Here is a 20,330-nt window from a genome sequence, read left to right as displayed (position 1 = left end):
GGGCTCTGCGCTGATTATCATCATCATCAACTCGTCTCGATTATATATATAGATATATAAATCTTGGATAATTCAAAACTCAATAATTTGAAGTATTAACATTATTGTTTTTCCAGTTTCCCATGAAAATTCCATCAATGATTTTAATTTTAGTAGTAGTAATTCTTCAACCAATTCAAAACTCGCACATAAGCTTCATCAGATCAAAAACAGAACAAGGAAATTGAAATTTGTTGATTTTATGTTTATTAATCGTCATTATTTGTAAAATTTTGATATTAGTAATAAAATTTTATTTAAAAAAATTATTCCTATACAATAATCCTGTCAATTTATATATATAATATATAATTAAAAATAATGAACACAAGCATTTAATTATTACATAGCAGTTATGTAATACACTTAAGTGGAAAAGTCTCATACTTCCGAAGCGAGTCTCTTGGAGCGGAACTTGGTTGCCAGGTGAGGAGACTGGGGCTGCGTAAGTTTAATGGAGCTTGGTTGTATTTCCAACGGGACGTAGTGTTTGACTGGGCGGGCTCTGTGGACGATTTTGGCCCGATATCTGGCGATCTCTTCCAGCTCTTCTCGTTCTCTTTCCTGTAACAATTTCTCAAATTCTGCTTCTCTTTCTCTTTCTCTCAGATTTTTTAAGTATTCAAATTTCTCTCTCTCTGCTGCTCGTCTTTCCGTATTTAGATAAATGCTTGTCAAATCTGAAACAAATTTTTGTGAATTTTTTTGCATTGGAGTTCCCATCTTGTAATTATTGCTAATGATTCAATCTCCTTGTTAAATATATTTACCTGAAAGTGGTTTAGTAGATTTCTCAGGCACGAATGGAGATTTATAAAGGACTTTACTTGGTTTTGCTTTGAAAATTCTTGCTTCGTTTTCCCTATTCAGCTCCTCTTCGATCTATCAAAATTAAATAGAAAAAAACATTTAAAGTTACAGAATAAAGTCTGTCAATTGGAGAATAATATAAGCCAATAGGAGGAGGTTAGCTAAATAAAGTCGGCCAAATGAAGAACTCTAATCTTATCAGTTACAGATTGAAAGTATTAGTTCGTTCAGCATAATTATGCAATTTTATCAAAATCAAAAATAGAGTTGGGGAAAGTTTTATTTATAAGCATGAATTCATTATAATAAGTATTTGATATGTACTTTATCTTTCCAATAATCATATATACCTGCACTAACACACATTTCTCTGCTCTTTTGGAGATCAAAAACAAAATATTTCTCTCAAACACTAGTAGAAACTATATATTTAAAGCAGAGTTTATGTTGGCACAAGAACTGCCGGTTTGACCAGTTAGGGATATCCCAACTTTTGCCAAACTTCGGATCATTTGACTAATTGCCTTTTTACAACTAGTATTCAAAACTTTTTGAACCAATCACATCTTAACTTAGGTTGTGTCATACAGTGTTTGTTTCATCTGTAGTGGTTTGTATGACAAGCTTAAGTGAAATTTAGAGTCAGAATCTGCATTGCACTTCTGCCACAACAATTTTGATATCTCCACAGAGCAAGGTTGTGTACCAAAAAAGTGTGTAATTGTTACATTATAATTTATAGTATTTTATACACAAAAACATTCATGTGTAACTACAAACTAGGCCAGTAAAATTAAAGTAGAGTCAAGCTAACAAATGTTAGAATTCTTACAATGGATTTGGTCAGAATTATTCTTACATCACAATACTGTACAATTATAATTTTAATGGTCAATCAGTTTGGAACCATATTTATTCCCAATTTATATCTAAACACTTTGAGAATTACTAACATGATGACATTTGATAAATACTTACTTCTTTTTGCCATTTTTCAAGTTTCTCTTTGCTGCGTTGGTCCATAAGAAGATTAAACGGTTCTGCTTGGGTGCACAGTTTTTTAGAAACTGAAGGAAGATTACCAGAATAATTAGGCATAGGCTGGGCATGGAATTCTTCCACCTTTGTAACATACAATATTTTTATTATTATTTTAACGTTTATGAATTAAAATTTCTGTACTTCAAATTTATTCTGTACCTTTTTCTGACGTAGTATCTCTTCCTTAATTTTCGTTGCTTTTAATTGCCACCGTTCCCTGTCTCGATCTTCAAAACTAAATGGTTCTAAAACAGTTGTTTTTGTATCTAGTTTGGGTCGAAACGGAACACCTACATGAGGTAGTGGTCTAGATTTGAACGTGTGAATTAAAGAATTTTCTTTCTGAAAAGGAAATTTTGGATTTTATAAAATTTCTATAATACAGAATGAAAATATTATAATGACAAACCTCTTCTTCGACCTTTTGTTCTTTCCACATTTCGGCTCTATGTTTCAAATGAAGATTGGGAGATTTTGGTTTGGTGACTGACAATTCGGTTCTCTCTTTTATACCCTATAATATGGAAAATATTTTAAATTATTATTGTTATTGATATATAAGACTTGTACATTTTTGAACAACTACAAACCACGACTCCTTTCAGAATTTTTTCCGGAACAGGATTTGCACGAAACTGAAATGGTATGTCGTCATCTTCGAGCCGAGATCTCTTTCTCGAAAAATCTCTTTTTTTGGATTCCAGTTTGCCGCTCTCATCTGTTGTTCTTGAGATATTCTGGGAACAGCTTAATATCTTTGGATTGATGGCAGTAGCTTTAAATTTATAGCTAGATAAAACATTTTTTTCCTATAATCACATTTAATACAAAATTTGTTTTTTAATAAAGATTTTGTCAGAGAGAGAAAGATTTAAGGCTCTTAATTAATTTCACTGTATGGTGTTAACAGAGCTAAACCATTTTACTCAAGGAGAGTTTAAATTTTGTGGGAATTTATTCTTTATTTTTTAAATACCACATTTTTTATTTATTTTTAGCTGTTACAGTGCATCCCAAAAGTATGTATAATAAAACAGAATTGCAAAATTTCAAGCATAAGAAACTTAAAATTAAGAAATAATAATCAAATTATTACTTGACGTTATTTAATATTAAATCAAAACTTTCCAAAATGCCATATGGAAGAGAGTTTAGTACGGAAGAAATTGCATGAATATGGAAATTAAAAGCAGAAGGCTATCGTGTCAAGGAAATTGCTGTTTTAATGAACAGATCTACTCTTGGAATTTATAAAATTTAGGGAAAATCATCACCAAAACCTAAATGTCGATCGCGAAGACCCAAAATCATATCAAAAAGGACTCCTTGCACCACAACAGGATAAATCAATTTGTCAAATTTTGTTTGAAAGTGAATTAAAAATATCAAAAAGCACTGTTCATTGAAGAATTTCAGCAGTTCCATATATGAAATTTGCTGCCATGATGAAAAAACAATCACTAACAAAACGACACAAATTGGCAAGTTCGCATGCTGTGGAAGGACCAATGGCTCTCAGTTCTTTTCAGTGATGAAAAGAAATTTAATTTGGATAGCCTAATTACTGGCATGAAATTAGGAAAGAAGAGTGCAGTTTTCCAGCAGGTAAAAGGGTGGTGGTTCTGTTATGGTGTGGGGCTGCTTTGGATTTAATGGTTTATCAAATATGGTGATTTTAACTGATTGACAGACATCTAAAACTTATCAAGAAATTCTAAAAAAATAATACCTATTGGAGGATCTGATTGGATTTTCCAACAGGACAATGCCAGTATTCATTGTTCACACTCAACTAAGTGGCCAGAAAGAAGCCTGGACATTAATCTGATTGAGAACTTGTGGGAGCATTCTTGCTCGAAAAATTTATGCTAATAACAGGCATTTTATGATGGTTTCAGAACTTAAACAAGAAATCATTGAGTGCTGGTTTCAAACAGATCCAGAAATCTTGCACAATTTAATTAAATCAATGCCTAATTGCATTTTTGAAGTTATTAAACACAATGGCAGTTCTATTTCATATTAAAACAATTTTCATCAATTTATATTATGAACTATTGCTCAAAGTTTAAAATTTATCTATTTTTGGGACATCACAAGACAAGTATTTTGTGTTTAACATTTTATGTAACTGTCAAATATTGTAAAAACAGTTATATAACACTAGCAGATAGGCCTGGCGTTGCTCGGGCAAAAGTAACGATAGCGAAGATTAAGATTATTATGTTATAGTCAACCTTTTCACAGAATGCAAGAATTGGGTTCCCTGTTTCCAGACTAATTAGAGAATTTTTAGGTGGGTTTAAAAATATTTAGATTTCCCGCAAAAACGAAAAAAACTGCATCTGCGTCTTGCACGTCGCTTTCTCTTAACATGTCCATTGTTACGTAACACTTCCATCAACGATGGAAGTGTTAAGACTTAATCCTGTCCCTCTCCCCCATGGGGAGGAATTTCGAAAAATCCCTTCTTAGCGTGCGTTCTCGTGACTTACCCTAACTGTGTACCAAATTTCAACTCCTAACCGTTTGGGCTCTGTGCTGATTATTAATAATAATGATAATAAAATTATTATCATTGTCTCAATTATATATATAGCTTGTATTATGCTATAAACAAACAATAATAACCACTCGCATTGTTAAGAAATACTTAATCAATATTTTTTAAAAATTAAAACATATAATCTATATTTTTGGGCACACGGTATTATATAGTTCAAACTGTATTTCCAAGAACATAATCTCAATTTATGAACCTACAGGAAGCCATAGCTTGCCTTATGATGATTCACTTAATGAGTTTTCTAGAAACCAATTAGATCAAAATAGAGACTACTGTAACTATTTTTTTACAAATAACTCTACATTTTACCCTGTAGTTTAATTTTATTTACACACTTTACTTGTTATCTAATTATGTCTTAAGAGAAATCAAAAGTGTGTAGACTTGAGATAAATTTAACTAGCAAACTATGGTTTAGTCAAAGGCATACAAGACAGGCTCACAAAAGGTGGAGCAAGATGATTGAGCAAAGTATAAACAAGAGAACCTTCTTCAAGATAGTATGAAGAGAAAAGGAGGGGAAGAAAAAGAAATAGCTGTCTATTGCAGACCTATCTAACCATTTCTACCCCAGCTTTAGGGTTGGCCAAGCAGTTAGGGCAGTAGCTTACCTCTCTAGGAACTTTGGATTGAATCCAGAGGGGTCAATAAAACCCTAGGAATTTTTCAGGGATGGTCTATCTGGATATGTTGGGCTTAGTCCCTCACTGCCCAGCACCCCATTGTGGGCCTGACTTGCTAGAAAAAGGGAAGCCCTCTTATTTTTTCTGTCCTGTGGGAACTAATTGTAAGGTTGATTTCTTTTTAAATTATTTAAGATGAAAAGGAGAAAATAAATAATAAAATTAACTTCCATTGGATTGGGATTTTTAAATTTATTCTGTAACAATTGCCAAATAAAGATCAATATTGAAATATTTTGGGAAAATGGATTATGACATCTTTTTTTTTTTGCAAAATGTATCAATACATTTTATTACTATACATAATAAAATGATATTTGCTTACTTTTTCATTTCTTGTAATAAAAGCTCTTCTCTTTCGGCTTGACTGAGCACATTTACTGGACGGCATCGAGAGACGGCACGTAACTTGGGTGCCTTTGGAACGGTTAGCAAATTACCTATAAACACATTTGAATTAAAACAAAAGATTTATGTAATGATGTAAATTGTTACGTTTTGTTTCAAAAATTTAAATTTCTTACCTTTATCTTCTATATTTTTAGCCAAACTGCCAAACTTATCGAAGGCTCCTCTCTGAAAAGCTTCTATCTGTTCAGCAAGCGTTTGATAATTTTCCTGATTATCTAATTTTCTCTTTTTATTTTCTGTTAAGTTGAATGGAATTGGTACAGTCAGTTCTTTATTGTGATATTTCTAAAAACATAGAATTCTTTTTCAGAAATTATGGAACGGTTATTTGAAATGTAACTTTTAAACAAATTATACCTGAGAAACAGGAGAGTTACTTCTTAGAGTGGAGATGAAATCTCTTTCCTGTTCACACTTCTTTTGTCCAGAACCTTTTATTCTTTGATCCGTTGCAAAATTAAATGGCTTTGTGACCGTGTGATATGCCTGCGATGAACTATTGCCAATAGATGTATTGGCAGGCTGCATCATGGCTCGCTTCATCGATTGCTTGGCCATTTCACGATGGAGTGATAACTGCTGTCTCAGGTCGGCAATTTTTTCCATTTCTAATTCCTCCGAAGACTTAATATTCTTTGAAGACTTAGCAGCAGCAGTTTCCCTATTATTATATATTATATTAAATTTTTATAAATTGAATTTTTATTATTGCAAAAATGACTTACTTTGAACACTGAGGAGTGGCAAGTTTTTTGGCTACTTTTCTCAAATTGTTTAGATTTTCTGAAGACGCACTTTTATATTGAATCTTCTTAGCCGATTTCTGAGCAGATCTTCTCAAACTGCTCGTAAGACTTCTGCTCTTCATGCTTCGGATGCTGCCGGTTAATGCTTTAGACAACTGCAACGAGGGAGTATCTTTCTTTCTGGCTAATTTGTCTTTCTTACTCTTTGGAGTAGTCTTTTCCTTTGGAGTTCTGGCCGGAGTCAGTCGTAAATTATACAATCTGTTAAGGTGTTTATTTCCAATTGCTTGCAGTCGTGAAGAGATTTTAGATTTCTTATTTTGTTTTCTCTTCCTGAAAAATTTTATTTCAAATCAGAAATAAAGTATCTATAATTCATTTAATGATACAAATAATTTTATTTAGTAAATGAAAAATTACTGTTTGGAATTGATCTTCTTTTTGTCATTTTCATCATAAGATGACAAGATCTCAGTCAAATTTTCTGGAACCTTAATATCTAAAAACAATGATATCTTTATGTAGAAATTTATTATTATTTTTTTATTTTAAACTACAGTATCTAAAACCATTAAAATTCTTTTAATCAAGGAACACAAACAAACTTTGTTGATCCTGTCATTTTAATTTGTATTGATTATGTTCAATTTTGAATATATCAAGTTCTCTGGTGAGAGTTATTCTATCAAAGTTTGAAAACATTTACAAATAAAGCATGTATTTCTCAACGATATCGGCACTGATGCATACATGCAATTACCTCAATGAATTTATAAAGTAAAAGAGTTCCTTAAAGCCTGCCAAAGAGTCACATCAAGAAGAGAAGATGTAAGGTTCTCCCCATCCCACCTACTTCTTCAGAGAAGTAGGTGGGATGCAACCTCTATGCAGACACCAATTTTCACCAGCGACCACCCTGCAGATATCCACTGGAGGAGCCCGAGTGAAGGTCATACCTGCACAGACTGTAACAGGCAGAAACAAAACACCGAGATTCACTCCCAGCTTATCTGTTTAGTTACTCCTCAAAACATACAATATACAATCAAACATTGATTTAACATCACCACTTATTTGCCTCCAAAATTGTCACTAAATCAAGCGACACACTAAACTGAAGAACTTCAAACAATAAGAATTATATAAACAATGAGTTTGAAAGTCTCATGATTTAGTGATAATGTTTGCAATGCAAAAATCACATCTGTAGTAACTAACTTATATATCAATATTTATGGGGAAGATCTGTTTAAAGTATGCATTGACACTTTATGAGAGTGGTACTATTTAGGAGAATGCTATATCAAAGGTTGACAGGAATCAGGCAGCGAAAATTAAGATCTTTTGGGGTCTTCCTGGAATAAATTCATTCCATGTAGAGTTTAGAATAAATTGTTACAGTCGTAGTCAACAGAGAATTACAAAATTATTAAATATTTCAATAAATTGTTACCCAGACAAACTTTCTTAGCACTTTTTTTTGTACTTTTTGATTTTTTGGAAGATAACCGAGGTTTAATACAGGAAGGTGGTGTCTGGAACTCTGAACTGTCAGTCTTGCTCGGCTTTGCAGCTGCCAAAAAGTTGTATGTAATGAATTCGTACATTCTGTTGTATGGTTAAAATTCAAATGTATTGCCATCGGATACAAATACTTACGGGTTTCTTTATTTTTCAGTTTCCCTTTATCTTTAGGTTTTGCCTTTTTGGAAGGGGTTTCATCTGTAATGCCATTTTCATGATCAATTTCTGAAATATTTAAGAATTTATCATATTTTTGATTTTTGTATTTATATAATTTCAAACACAATGTATTAAATATAATGGATTATGCACTATATCCTGTATTTTTCTGCACAGATGTTATAGTTCATGCAGGATTTTTTAAAACTCTTTCCACTCTATGGAACTAAAATGCTATAAAAGGACTCTTGTAGCAAGCCCATTATGGGTTCAGTTAGGCTCAAATAGGGTGGCTGGACATATCCAGACAGACCATCCCCAAAAAATTCTTGGAGTTTTTCAACCTGTCCAGATTAGATCGCAGGCCCTCCAGAGAGATAGATGCCATCTTAATTAATATATACAAATCTTTATTTATATGCAGATTGTGTCTCAAAGCATACTTTTAAAGACTTGCCTCTAATTAAAAATCTTTACCATAGTGGCCAATTCAATAATCATAAGTACGTAAATTAGTTGCCTACCAGTAGCCGACAGGATAAAATCACCGAACACTTAGTCAGTCTCAGATTTGCACCTGACCAACAGACTGACCACGTGGAGTTTTCTAGGGTTTCTTAATACAGTAACCTCCACACGAACTCAGACTAGTAGGGGTGAAGGTTGTCGAGTTTACGAAAGTCCAAGTTAGTGGGGTATTTTCTCTAATGACATGCAAAACAAGATAGATATACAATACAATAACTTATTACCATCAGCTCTATACAGAAGTTTTACTGAGCTTTAGTAGGTTTTTCCTGTAATAATAATGTCAGCAGTAATGACCCCCAAAAAATTTATGATAGTGAAGTATACAGTAATGTACAGTCTTTAGTGAGTTGTCCCATCAAATTAACAAATTAGCTTTCAAAATTTTAAACACAGATTGCTAAAAAAAAGATTACAATCCAATCTTGTACATTTTTCTATAGTCTATCTATGGAAAAAATCAACTTGGGTATTAACCAATGAGCATCAGCCATTGATTGCTTAGTTGTGACAAGTTACTTCCTGTTTCTCCCTCATTTGTTATATATGTCACCGCCATTATAAACAGTATTATGGAAGCTTTACATTCTGGTATTGGAATAGGTTTACAATAGTAGTAGTTAAACACACAATTCTTTTACAGTTAATGAATACTATAAAATATTAACATGATTAATGGAAAACTCATTCTGCCAGCTAGTGAGAGAAAATAAAATTTACATATTGCCTGACCTATTAAGCGAAAAGTGCTGGCATCATTAGGGAACCTGCAGATCAGTTTAACTGAAGCAACATCACACAAGATGTAGCTTTCAAGTCAATTCTTTCCATAGACAAACTAGAGATATATATGGGAGTTTGGCACACTCCTGTAATCCAACTATTCAGTCAATTAGGGGTAACGAAGGATGGAGAGTATGCCTCTATATCAGAGATTCCCAAACTGTTTTTGACCTTTCACTTCGAGGATTTGTCAACTTATTGTTTACTATATGCCTTATCTTCTTCCAAAAGACAGTGCACTTACTATCAGAGGATATTGACTATAACTTTTTTCATCTTGCAGCTGCACTGTTTATTAGAATAAATATGATATATGGAGCATTTATTTATAAGAAATCACAAATATTGTAACAAAGATACAAGAAATAATGGCCTCACTTAAATAAGAATTTGATAGTTTATTATATCTAAAAAATATTTAAAAACAGAATATTTGATAACAGTTTAAGCCTCTTCCAGCATAAGTATTTTATTAATCAAACATTTAGTTAAATTCCATTCTAGAACTCGAAGACGGCCGCTGCATGCAGTCCATTCCATTAATGAATATTCCATTATTACCGATTTAAGTTTTTTTTTTAATATTAATTTTAGAAAATTATACAGTTATTAGCAATTATTTTTTAAGATATTTGAATATGGTACCTAGTTTTATGTTTGTTTAGTTAAGTTACGGCAACGCAACACTTGCGTGATCTGCCTAGGGGAAAGCCTTCCAGGAGGTCTTTTTAAGGGTAACTGGCCCCTATTCAGGCGTTAGGCATGGATAAAACCCAGAAAACTCCACGAGGCCAGTCCGTCCCAGCGAAGTGCGAACCCACAACCGAACTCCCATTGTTCGGGTAACGAAACTGCTCAGCCACTCGTAGGCCATACCTAGATTTACACAATTATCTGATAGTAAAAGAAATATTTACTAATATCAATCCTTCATTGATATTACCATTAATGTTTATTACTTCAGTTACATTGAAGGATCAGTGCAAATGAAGTAAAAAAAATAAAACAGTAAATAAATGCTGACTGTTGATACTATTTATGTGAAATATCCTGAAAACAATTTAACGTTTTCCAATAGAAAATAAATTAAATAAATGCTTCATCTACGGAAGGATCTTGCTTACTAAATAAGAGATTTCAAGTAAAATTTACAGATTAAATCTAAAAAGAATTATTTTCGAAAGACTTTTGTCATGGTGAACGGTATTTAACATAAAGGTGTCCTCACCAAAGAAGCTATCCACGTTATCGTCATTACGTAAAGGTTGATTGAAGTCGACAAATTGTGGACAATCAAATTCCCACTTAGGATCAACTTCTATATCATTCATCATTCAAATTATATAAATAAGTTCGAACTGTTCGATTAAATCAACGTAACTGAACTGAACATTCGAATCGACCACCAATATTTTTGAATCCGGTCACGTGATTCTAACGTTGTTCATCCGACCAATGGTGTCGTAGTTCAGTTATTAAAAAAAAAATAATCGATTTCATTAACGTATTTACTTGATTTATTGCCATGAATGTTTAAATTATTATTAATTTTTACAAATAATTTTTGAGGTGAGTATCGATATTTGTTAAAATAGTACTTTAATATATATATATATATATGTTTAATGTCGATTAAGTTGCTTTCATGTTGCCAGATGAATTTGGAAACTCCTAGCGGCGAATGTAAACTTTTCAGGTTTTTATATCGATGATAATAAATTTTGACGTTTCGTTTCTCGTAAAAAGTTCTTAATTCGAAAATGTAAAGTAATTTAAAAGAAATGCGTATTTATAGAGTTAAATCGAAAGCGTTTATCCCTTTTTTTTAGAAACGGTACGGCGCAGCGTTGACGTTTCTTAAAAAAAAAGGAGCAAGGCGCAAGCGCAGTATTTGGCGGGACGTGGCGGGCCGCCATAAATATCAAACTCTGTCAGATATTTCGCAGAAATTCGTTCCCCCGCCAGCAAGAAACGAGAAATCTCGCTGGCGGGAGAACGAATTTCTGGATTTCGCAAATATGTAACGGAGTTTGACATTTATGGCGGCCCGCCTCTTCTGGCAGAATTTTGGCACAAGGTTAGAAAATGGCTGATAGGAATAATTATTTCCTATATTTGTGATCTATATATAAAAGGATTACGCCACGAGATCAAACAGCAAATTTATCTCAAAATTTATAAATTTTCATTCTTTATTTAAAATGTCAAAATCACAAATTAATAATTCATCCAACATCCAGTTAACTAAGTTCATAGTTCATCAAACGTTTTCGACCCAATCCGGGTCTTCCTCAGGATATCGTTGTAAGAAATACACCAACACAAATTACTGTTTACAACAAAATACATCACAAATTAATGTTTCGTCTTTTGTTTTTGAGTCTACGTAAAAAACGCATTAAAGTTTTCCATTTCTTATGGGCATCAAGAAGGCCTTTAAATAAAGTTCATTGTGGGGCTGACCGAATTCACAATTGGCGTGGAAAATGTCTTAATGCACACGTTTGTTACGTCACGATAGTTTCATCGCTGCAACAATAATTAACGTAGATTGTTTTGTAAGAGAAGAAAAACGTTCCTATTGTTGTAACATTCTGTAAAAAGCCACGGAGAAAAGAGACGAAGGAATTTCGGCAAGTTATCGAATTTTATTACAAATGATATTGATCGATAGTTTTACGATTTTGTTGACGATTGTACAGGCCAGTGGCGCGTTATCCTATGGGCAAAAAGGGCAATTTCCTGAGACCTCTACAGACAGAGGGCTCCAAACCAATCTTTTATAAGAAAATGTTTCCACGGAATAAAGATGTCTGAGGTCAATTGTACGTGGGGTCCCCTAATTCAAATTTGCTTGGGGTTCCCATAAAGCTATAACGCGCTACTGGTACAGGCCAAATACGATCTACTCGTTTTAACTGTTGTTTTAAAAACACTTTACTCAACAATGCTTTATTTATTTAAAAAGTCCATATTATATTCATTCGTATCACCTGTAATTCTTTCTGAAATATTTTTGAAACGCATCGAAATTAAAAGTCCTTATAATTTATCTTCAGTTCTTACATTAATTGGCTTTTCTTCTTTTGATTCTCCGCCCATTGGACATTAACAGGGTAGATTCCTGTGGCCACAATGAGGGTGACGCCATGCCCATCTCAAATGAGATTCATTTATTAACTGTTTCATGGCGGATTTTTGTGATAGATTATTTTTATAATGTAATGCTATTGAATTTTTCTTTATGAATGATTGCAAAATGTTAGAAATTAACATTTGTAAATGGAAAACGTTTCTTTTGTGGGTTTTTAAGTCTTTTTTTTCTTGTATGTTTTCGTTAAAAAGGGTCCATTAACCGCCATAGAAATGGACGAAGGACAACCGTGTCTAAAGTGCAAGAGTCAATGCCCGGGCTATAAACCTCACGCTTGGAGGTAGACATTCGAAATATATTAATGAATAACGATTAAAAATGCCACGATAATTAGCTTTGTTTTCTGTTAGAGCTATCTGTGATCATTGTAAATGCATGCGTGAGTGGCACGAAATTCGTCTGGATTCATTTTCTAACGTCCGAGATAGGATGGGACTTAAGGATAAAATGGAACAAAACGGAGTACGAGATAAACGGACTGCCGTAGAGGAAGGATATTCGTGGGTACCACCAGGCTTAGCTGCAGACAAAGTAAGAAATTACGGTAGAAAAGCAATTCAACGGAAGTTACAGACTTGTCATCTTGATTGGTTTTCGTATTTTCAGATACAATCGTACTTCGCACGGATTCCTTCCGGAAAAGTGCCTAAATCTGGAACTCCCGGCGAAAAATATCGCGAAAAACAACTAATTATACAACTTCCCGATCAAGACTTTTCTATGGAATTCTGTAAATTTTTAGGGAAGGAATATCAACAGCTTTATATAGACTTTAATAACGAACGCGATAAAACAATAATGGATATCGCTTATGTCAAAAGTGCTGTAGAACGGACTTCGGTAAGGATGCAAAGAGAATATTTAAATTTTACTTCAATTAAAACGATTTTTCTGTATTCAGGAGTGCTACGGTTGTGGAGGGACCGTGATACTTGGAGATTTAGCAGTAGTCAATCCGAAATTAGGAGAAGAGAATCCATTCCACCCGAGTTGTTTCGTGTGTTCGGTATGTGAAGAATTATTGGTAGATTTGATCTGTTGTACTCTAGAGGGAAGAATTTACTGCCAACGTCATTACGCGGAACAAATAAGACCTCGATGCGCGGGCTGCGACGAGGTGACAGATTTTAGATTATTATTATTTTTTTAAATTCATGAATAAAAAAAATTAATATCGTACTCTTGGATTTTCAGCTGATTTTTGGGGAATGCACCAAATTAATGTCAAAATACTGGCACCCAAATCATGTTTTCCGTTTGAAATGCGAAGAATCTCTAAGTAGCCAGAAACTTGTAAGGGAGGATCGTGCATACTTCACCCTCTGTTACAAAGAAGCGAATTGCAATATTTGCCACCAATGTGGAAGAACAATAGGAATACATTGCAAAGTAAGATATTAACAAATGAAAATGAAAATATGAAATTAAAAAAAAAATTCTTTTCAGAATCTCTCCTACAAAGATAAACATTGGCACGAAGATTGCTTTGTCTGCAATAAATGCCGTATTCCGTTGATAGAAAGGTCTTTCGCCTGGAAAAATATCCAAATCTACTGCGAAGCGTGTTACCATGCAGCTTTCGCTTCCAGATGCGAAAAATGTGGTCAAATATTTCGAACGGGTAAAGGAACATTTGAATATTCTCGTAATTTAAAATCGACGTAAAAATATATTTAAAATTTAATTTTTAGGTACAAAAATGTTAACGTACCGAGACAAGCAATGGCACAAAGATTGTGTTCGTTGCGTTGCCTGCTCTAATCTCGTAGGAAACAAAGGCTTCGTTCAAATAGGTAACGACATACATTGCAACACCTGTTACCAACAAAAGTTCGGTGCAACTTGTGTCGAGTGCCATCAAATTGTTACCACCGACGGTATTGTTTATGGCAACAAACTTTGGCACAGTCAATGTTTCTGTTGCACCAAGTGCCTGGTGCGTTTGGAGGGACGGCGATTCGCACTCAAAGACGATAAACTATATTGTGTCGAATGCTTCGGAAATTTGTTTGCAGAAAGATGCAGCGGCTGCAACGGACCAGTTATCGGTTAGTTTTATTCATTTCTCTATACTTTCAACAGAATTAAATTCACTTACTCCGTTTTTATAAATATTTATAGGCATTAGCGGAACCCGCTATACATCTTTCGAAGGCCGAAAATGGCATAACGATTGCTTCTTTTGTGTCGTGTGCAAAGCATCGCTGGTGGAAAAAAATGCTTTTACAGACGGAACGAATGTGCTGTGCCCGGGATGCACTAAACCAAAAATAATGGTGTGATGCGGTATTCATCAAATTCGCATAACCAAATTTAAAAGAGTTATTTCGATAGAAATAAAATAATAATAATAATAATAATAATAATAATAATAAAATTTAAAATCGCAGTATTATCAATTTTGTATTTCATTTTAACGCCACGAAGACGTTATTAATATTTTTATTTATTGCAAAAGAAGACGTTATTAAAGTAATTTTTTCACAATTCATTCATAAATTGCTGCAACTGATGTTATGTCAATTGTAGCAAATTATAAATGTTTGGTCCTTTTACTTTCCCGACTTGTTATGTACGTAACACGGAAAAGTATTGAAACTGTATCGAATTTGACTCCTAGTTTTCTTTTTTGCAAATCTCGATGGGTTTTTCGGGTTCAGGAGATTGTCTGAACTCCCAGAAAAAGTAAAAATGGAGGAAATTTAGTGGTTGTGGTTGCGTGCGTGCTGGTGTCTATTTCGTTTAATTTCTCAGGATAGGGTAATGATTAAGAAACGAAATTTGGCATGGTATCTTGTGTATAAGGAGCATCGATGCTATTAACTTTTGGTGGTTGAAGCTCAAGGTGTTACGTGTCGTATCGCAGTGGGGTTGGACTTAATGAAGATTTTATTCGTTACTAGCTGACCCGGCCACACGTTGTTGTGGCTCAAAATGTATCTATTATAAATGTATAACACTTCCCCCGTGGGGGGAATTTCAAAAAATCCCTTCTTAGTGTAAATTCTCTTGACGTACCCTATTAAAACGCAATCAAAACCGCATGTAAAATAGTATAATAGAAGCCGAGTTCTTCACGGTAAGCCTTAATCCCGTCCATCTCCCCCCACTGGGGGGAATTTCGACATGTATATTGTATAAAAACACGTGCGTATTCGAATGCAACGTTGTGTCAAAATTTCAAAGGAATCGGTAGGAACAAACGAACGTTATATTTTATTTATACTTATATTATACGTTATATTTATATTATACGTATTATACGTTATATTAAATATTTTATTTATATAGATAGATAGAAAATGATCTGCTTCAGTCCATTCTCACAGAAAAGCAGAATGCCTCACAGAAAAGCAAACTTAGGTCGTCGGAAGGTAGCGCCATTTGTTGGACATAAAAGCCTTAATCCATATATAAATATATTTTTGAAAGGAAGGAAATGGTGTAGGGGTATGAAAAATAGATAGTAGCCGATTCTCAGACCTACTGAGTATGCATATAAAATTTGGTAAAAATCGGTAAAGCCGTTTCGGAGGAGTAAGGTAACTTTGTGACACGAGAATTTTATATATAAGATTAGCATCGTCATTGAGTGTTTTTTTGTCTTGCGTATTGGCACATTCTCAATAGAACGTAATAATGAATTATGTAAGCTAGCATCTCTTCTGCATGCTCTTTACATAGAAACTGCAACGACTTGTTACATAAAATGTGTTCTATACAGTCTCGTAAACAGATAATTCTTCACAATGTTTACAATGTAGTCTTCACAATTCTGTATTAGCAGTCAAATCTATAGTTTAGGATAAATGATTATTAATTAATCACTGATCGCCTTATGACTGCTGAGAAACATTTACTTAAAGATGCACAGACGTTTCCATCTTTTATTTACAAATGCACCCTAAGATGGACTATAAATTAGGCTAAAAACGTTTGTGCATCTTTAACCCGTCCGGATTCTACTTTAGGACCATTTTGCGGTATGGCAACACTTAACCACTCGCCCATCCGGCTTACTTAATAGGTTTTTCGACCAGTAACGTAGCGTAGCGGGGGCGGCAGGAGCGGCCCGCCCCGGGCGGCACTTTAAGAGGGCGGCAAAATTTCACAATAAATAATAATAATACCTAAATAAGGGGGCAGCGAAACTTTCCTCCGTCCCGGGCGGCTGACACCCATGCTACGCCACTGTTTTCGACCCATTTGGATTCATTTCCGGATTTCCAGAGCGATAGACTAAGGATGCGACTAAGCAGACGCGAGCGAGCGAGAATATGTGGCGAGAAGAGGTGATGACTTTTCTCGTTTTCGTTAATTACAGTACGACTACAGCGACGCGACCCAACGGGAGAAAGTGAGGTGGAGATGATGACGTCACACGTTGGCGTTGAACTGGTCAAAGAGGAGCGTGAATTATTGCACTGTATGGAAGTAAAAATTAAAATGGCTCGACTATGACACTTACTACTAACAAAGAAAAACTTTTGTTATTAGGATTACTTTATAATTAACACGTAAAATGAAAACGAAAATACGGTGTTTAGAATATACTACATAGATTGGCTGTGACTGTGGTTACAGCGCTTTTGGTGGCAACGACGGGTACTATCGACCGCCATTTTACTTTTAGTCAAAACATCGAAGTCTGTACCACGTGTTGGGCAGAATTGTCACTTTTAAATCTATTTTTCTCATCTAAATCTATATTGTTTTGTTTGTCCTATTTTTGAGATTTAGGCAATTAGATAAGTGATATAAATCTAGTTTGTTTCATCTAGAATTTAGCTATTTCTAAATTTTAATTATTATAGATAAAGTAAGATTAGAGTTTAGAGTGGCAAGTGTAGTACTCAATCTTCAATATAACAATATTTTTTATAATCTAAGTACTAGCCATTGAAGAGCTTTACTCTCGGCCATATCATTATTTATAGCAGCGGTTCCCAACCAGTGGTCCGCAAAAGATTTAAAACTTTTATTCATTTTAAATTATTATTTCCACATTGATACAAACTGAATTTAATTTTTATCAAAAATGTTATGTTTTCTATTATAAATAGTACTGTTAAAGCATGTTACTCTTGAGTTTGACGATTACTTATGTTAAAAGTTTTGTTTAAAGTTTACTTTTAGATTGACACAGTTTATTTTTCTTAAACCTTGTGGTCCCTGCTAACAACAATGAAACAAAAGTGGTACCTGGTCAAAAAAAGGTTGGGAACCGCTGATTTATAGGGTAGGCCTACTCAGGTTAGTCTGATCGTACATACTCAGTATTTTGTTGATTTTTTTCGTACAGTGTTTTTTCTTTTGCAGAATATAAATGGTGTTTCTGTGTTTTTATTTTAGTTGTAGTTTGTTTATGAAAATTTTGGTTTCGACTTTTGAAAATATTTACAATGAAAAATTACATTTTGACCTTTGTCATGTTATGATCTACATTGTCGAAGTTAAAATCCTTCTAGGAGGTAACAAGGAGCTAATAATTGTGAGAAATGGAAATGTTGCATTTTTCCATCAAAAATGGATAAAGAAAACATGCAAGTAAATGCAAGAGACTATGTGGAAACTGCAGCATTAGGATGTGTGCAAATTGTGCACGATATCCACCATTCTTGATAACAAACGTATATTAACATGAACTAACTTTTTGTTCGTTATGTTGTAGACAACAACTATAGACACTGAAGCCGTGAGCACGATGAGGGATTGGAAAATTACCAATCCGAAATGCATTGTTAAATAGGCAAACTAAAATGAACTGTTTTTAATCTCGGTCTCTGTTAATTGAGAATAATTAAAAAAGACGTGATAAATACCACTAGTCTCTCTATTAGAAGAAGAAACCTTTACTTATAACTTTTTATATTTTTAATTATTATCGAATGGCAAAAAGCTTAATTTTCAGGGTTGTGACGAGTTTAATACAAAAATTTGTAAATGTTAACAACGAATAACAACTTCATTAAGTCCTATCTGTCTCGAGATATGACACATGACAACCCTCTATCTCCCACCCCTTTAATATAGAGGGGGGTGCACGTGACGTCACATGACTCCGCTCACATATACAGAGACTGCACAAAGAAGTGCGCGCCATATTAGTTGCTGATTTCACGTTACCCTGTTTGATCACTATTATGTCAATGTTAAATAAAGGAATTTTACCAGGCTTTGCAGCCGATTTGAAAGGTAATGATTTGATAAAATGTAAAGAGAAAACTTATTTTATTGGATGGGATCCATACGAAATGAAACAAACGGATTTTTCATCCAACGATTTAACCATGTGGCCAACTATAGAACATAGGGAGGAACACAGTAAATTATTTAGTTTTAACAACTAACGTGTCACACTGGATCAGATGAAGGCATACAAATCACTCGATGTTCATAATTATTTGACAAGCGGATTTATTCATCGTGATATTTTATCAAGAACCGTTCGTAATGATTTAATTTTGCTTGTAGGAAAGGTACTGTACGTATCGTCACGTGAGCCTTTCCATTACTCATAACATATTAACTGCGTTAATATAAAGATGAATGTAATTTTAATTTAGTCACATTTTAAGTTAACTTGTATTTATAAGTAGTTTTTTTTGGTAACTCTTTCCGCCCTGTGGGCACTAAGAGGGCCTCTTATAGCAAGCCCATTATGGGTTCGGCCAAGCCCACAATGGGGCGGCCGGGTGATGAGGGACGGGGACCGACATATCCCCCGGACGGACCATCCCCCGAAAAAATCCTGGGGATTTTTCAACCCGTCCGGATTCGATCCCGGGGCCTCCAGGGTGGCAGGCTTGCTATAAGAGGCCCTCTTAGTGTCCACAGGGCGGAAAGAGTTACAAAAAGAAAAACTACTTATAAATACAAGTTAACTTAAAATGTGACTAAATTAAAATTACATTCATCTCTATATTAACGCAGTTAATATGTTATGAGTAATGGAAAGTCTCACGTGACGATACGTACAGTACCTTTCCTACAAGCAAAATTAAATCATTACGAACGGTTCTTGATAAAATATCACGATGAATAAATCCGCTTGTCAAATAATTATGAACATCGAGTGATTTGTATGCCTTCATCTGATCCAGTGTGACAGCGTTAGTTGTTAAAACCTGTAGTGCTCTGTCACTATTTTGTATATGTACATTTTTTTTTTCTTTATTTTTCTCGCGTGTATCGGGATCGGCCCTGCTTGGGAGCCATACATTGTCGCGTTTTTTTGTGTAAAATACATTGTCTCGTTAGTTTTGTGTAAAACTTTCCGTTGTCGCGTACCTCCGTTTTCGGCAACCGCTCGTTGGTCTGGGGTTGGGTGCGACGCCCTCACGTGACTGGCTAAAGGCCCCGGATGGCGAGGGGATATAAAAGGGAGTGTCGAACATGCAGGAGCACTTTTTCGTGGCTTCGGACTTCACAAGGGTCAGAGTGGATGCACGCTAGTGGACTGATACGGAAGTGAGTAAGCTTGGACAAGGGAGGTAAGCAAGGAAGGATCGAGAGTAGCTGGACTCAGGGTCTTGGGCAAATCCATGTGCATCGACAAGGAAAGTCTACCCCGAGCGTAATAACGGTTGCTGAGTGATTTATGATAAGGGGAATAACCCATAAGAGTGTATAGTACGCCGTTCCCGTTGTAAAGCGCCTTGTTCTGATAGAACAATATTCAACGAATTTGGTCCGTTCAGCATGTACTCATCAGTGTCACATTCTGTAAATATTACGATTAGGCTAGGCGGGTTTTTAGTTTTGTAATTAGTATATTGGTGTTTTGTTTGTTATACAATTTTTATATATATATAAAGTTAAATAATTCCTTCATAATATTCGTGTGTGTTTTCTTTGTACGACCCTTGCGTTCCCTCACCAATTGT

General features: G+C 34.4%; 3 protein-coding genes across 3 annotated transcripts; 1 reads left to right on the top strand and 2 right to left on the bottom strand.

The window, feature by feature from the left end:
• Window positions 1–314: 314 nt before the first annotated feature.
• LOC136984416 (targeting protein for Xklp2 homolog) lies at window positions 315–6,619 on the bottom strand. The gene is made up of 10 exons (XM_067281388.1): window positions 6,276–6,619; window positions 5,908–6,211; window positions 5,664–5,835; window positions 5,465–5,579; window positions 2,481–2,679; window positions 2,300–2,404; window positions 2,050–2,232; window positions 1,828–1,971; window positions 810–921; window positions 315–719 (listed from the first exon to the last, which is right to left on the bottom strand). The coding sequence occupies exons 1-10, from the start codon at window positions 6,416–6,418 to the stop codon at window positions 421–423; spliced, it is 1,776 nt and encodes a 591-aa protein (XP_067137489.1). The 5' UTR covers window positions 6,419–6,619; the 3' UTR covers window positions 315–420.
• A 93-nt stretch (window positions 6,620–6,712) lies between these two features.
• LOC136984425 (targeting protein for Xklp2 homolog) lies at window positions 6,713–10,700 on the bottom strand. The gene is made up of 4 exons (XM_067281400.1): window positions 10,519–10,700; window positions 7,956–8,045; window positions 7,750–7,869; window positions 6,713–6,795 (listed from the first exon to the last, which is right to left on the bottom strand). Exons 1-4 carry the CDS (start codon window positions 10,622–10,624, stop codon window positions 6,713–6,715), a joined length of 399 nt encoding a protein of 132 aa, XP_067137501.1. The 5' UTR covers window positions 10,625–10,700.
• Window positions 10,701–12,654: 1,954 nt separating this feature from the next.
• On the top strand, window positions 12,655–14,742 carry LOC136983753 (four and a half LIM domains protein 2-like). Its single transcript, XM_067280597.1, has 8 exons — window positions 12,655–12,724; window positions 12,795–12,975; window positions 13,051–13,284; window positions 13,346–13,561; window positions 13,639–13,833; window positions 13,891–14,065; window positions 14,136–14,492; window positions 14,566–14,742. Exons 1-8 carry the CDS (start codon window positions 12,657–12,659, stop codon window positions 14,724–14,726), a joined length of 1,587 nt encoding a protein of 528 aa, XP_067136698.1. The 5' UTR covers window positions 12,655–12,656; the 3' UTR covers window positions 14,727–14,742.
• The last annotated feature ends 5,588 nt before the right edge of the window (window positions 14,743–20,330 follow it).

This window comes from Centruroides vittatus, unplaced genomic scaffold, assembly GCF_030686945.1.
Source record: "Centruroides vittatus isolate TY-2023 unplaced genomic scaffold, ASM3068694v2 contig_120, whole genome shotgun sequence".
In the NCBI taxonomy this organism is placed as follows: Eukaryota; Metazoa; Arthropoda; class Arachnida; order Scorpiones; family Buthidae; genus Centruroides; species Centruroides vittatus.
The sequence above is the reverse complement of the archived record's forward strand: the minus strand, read 5'-3'. Positions and strand labels throughout refer to the sequence as shown.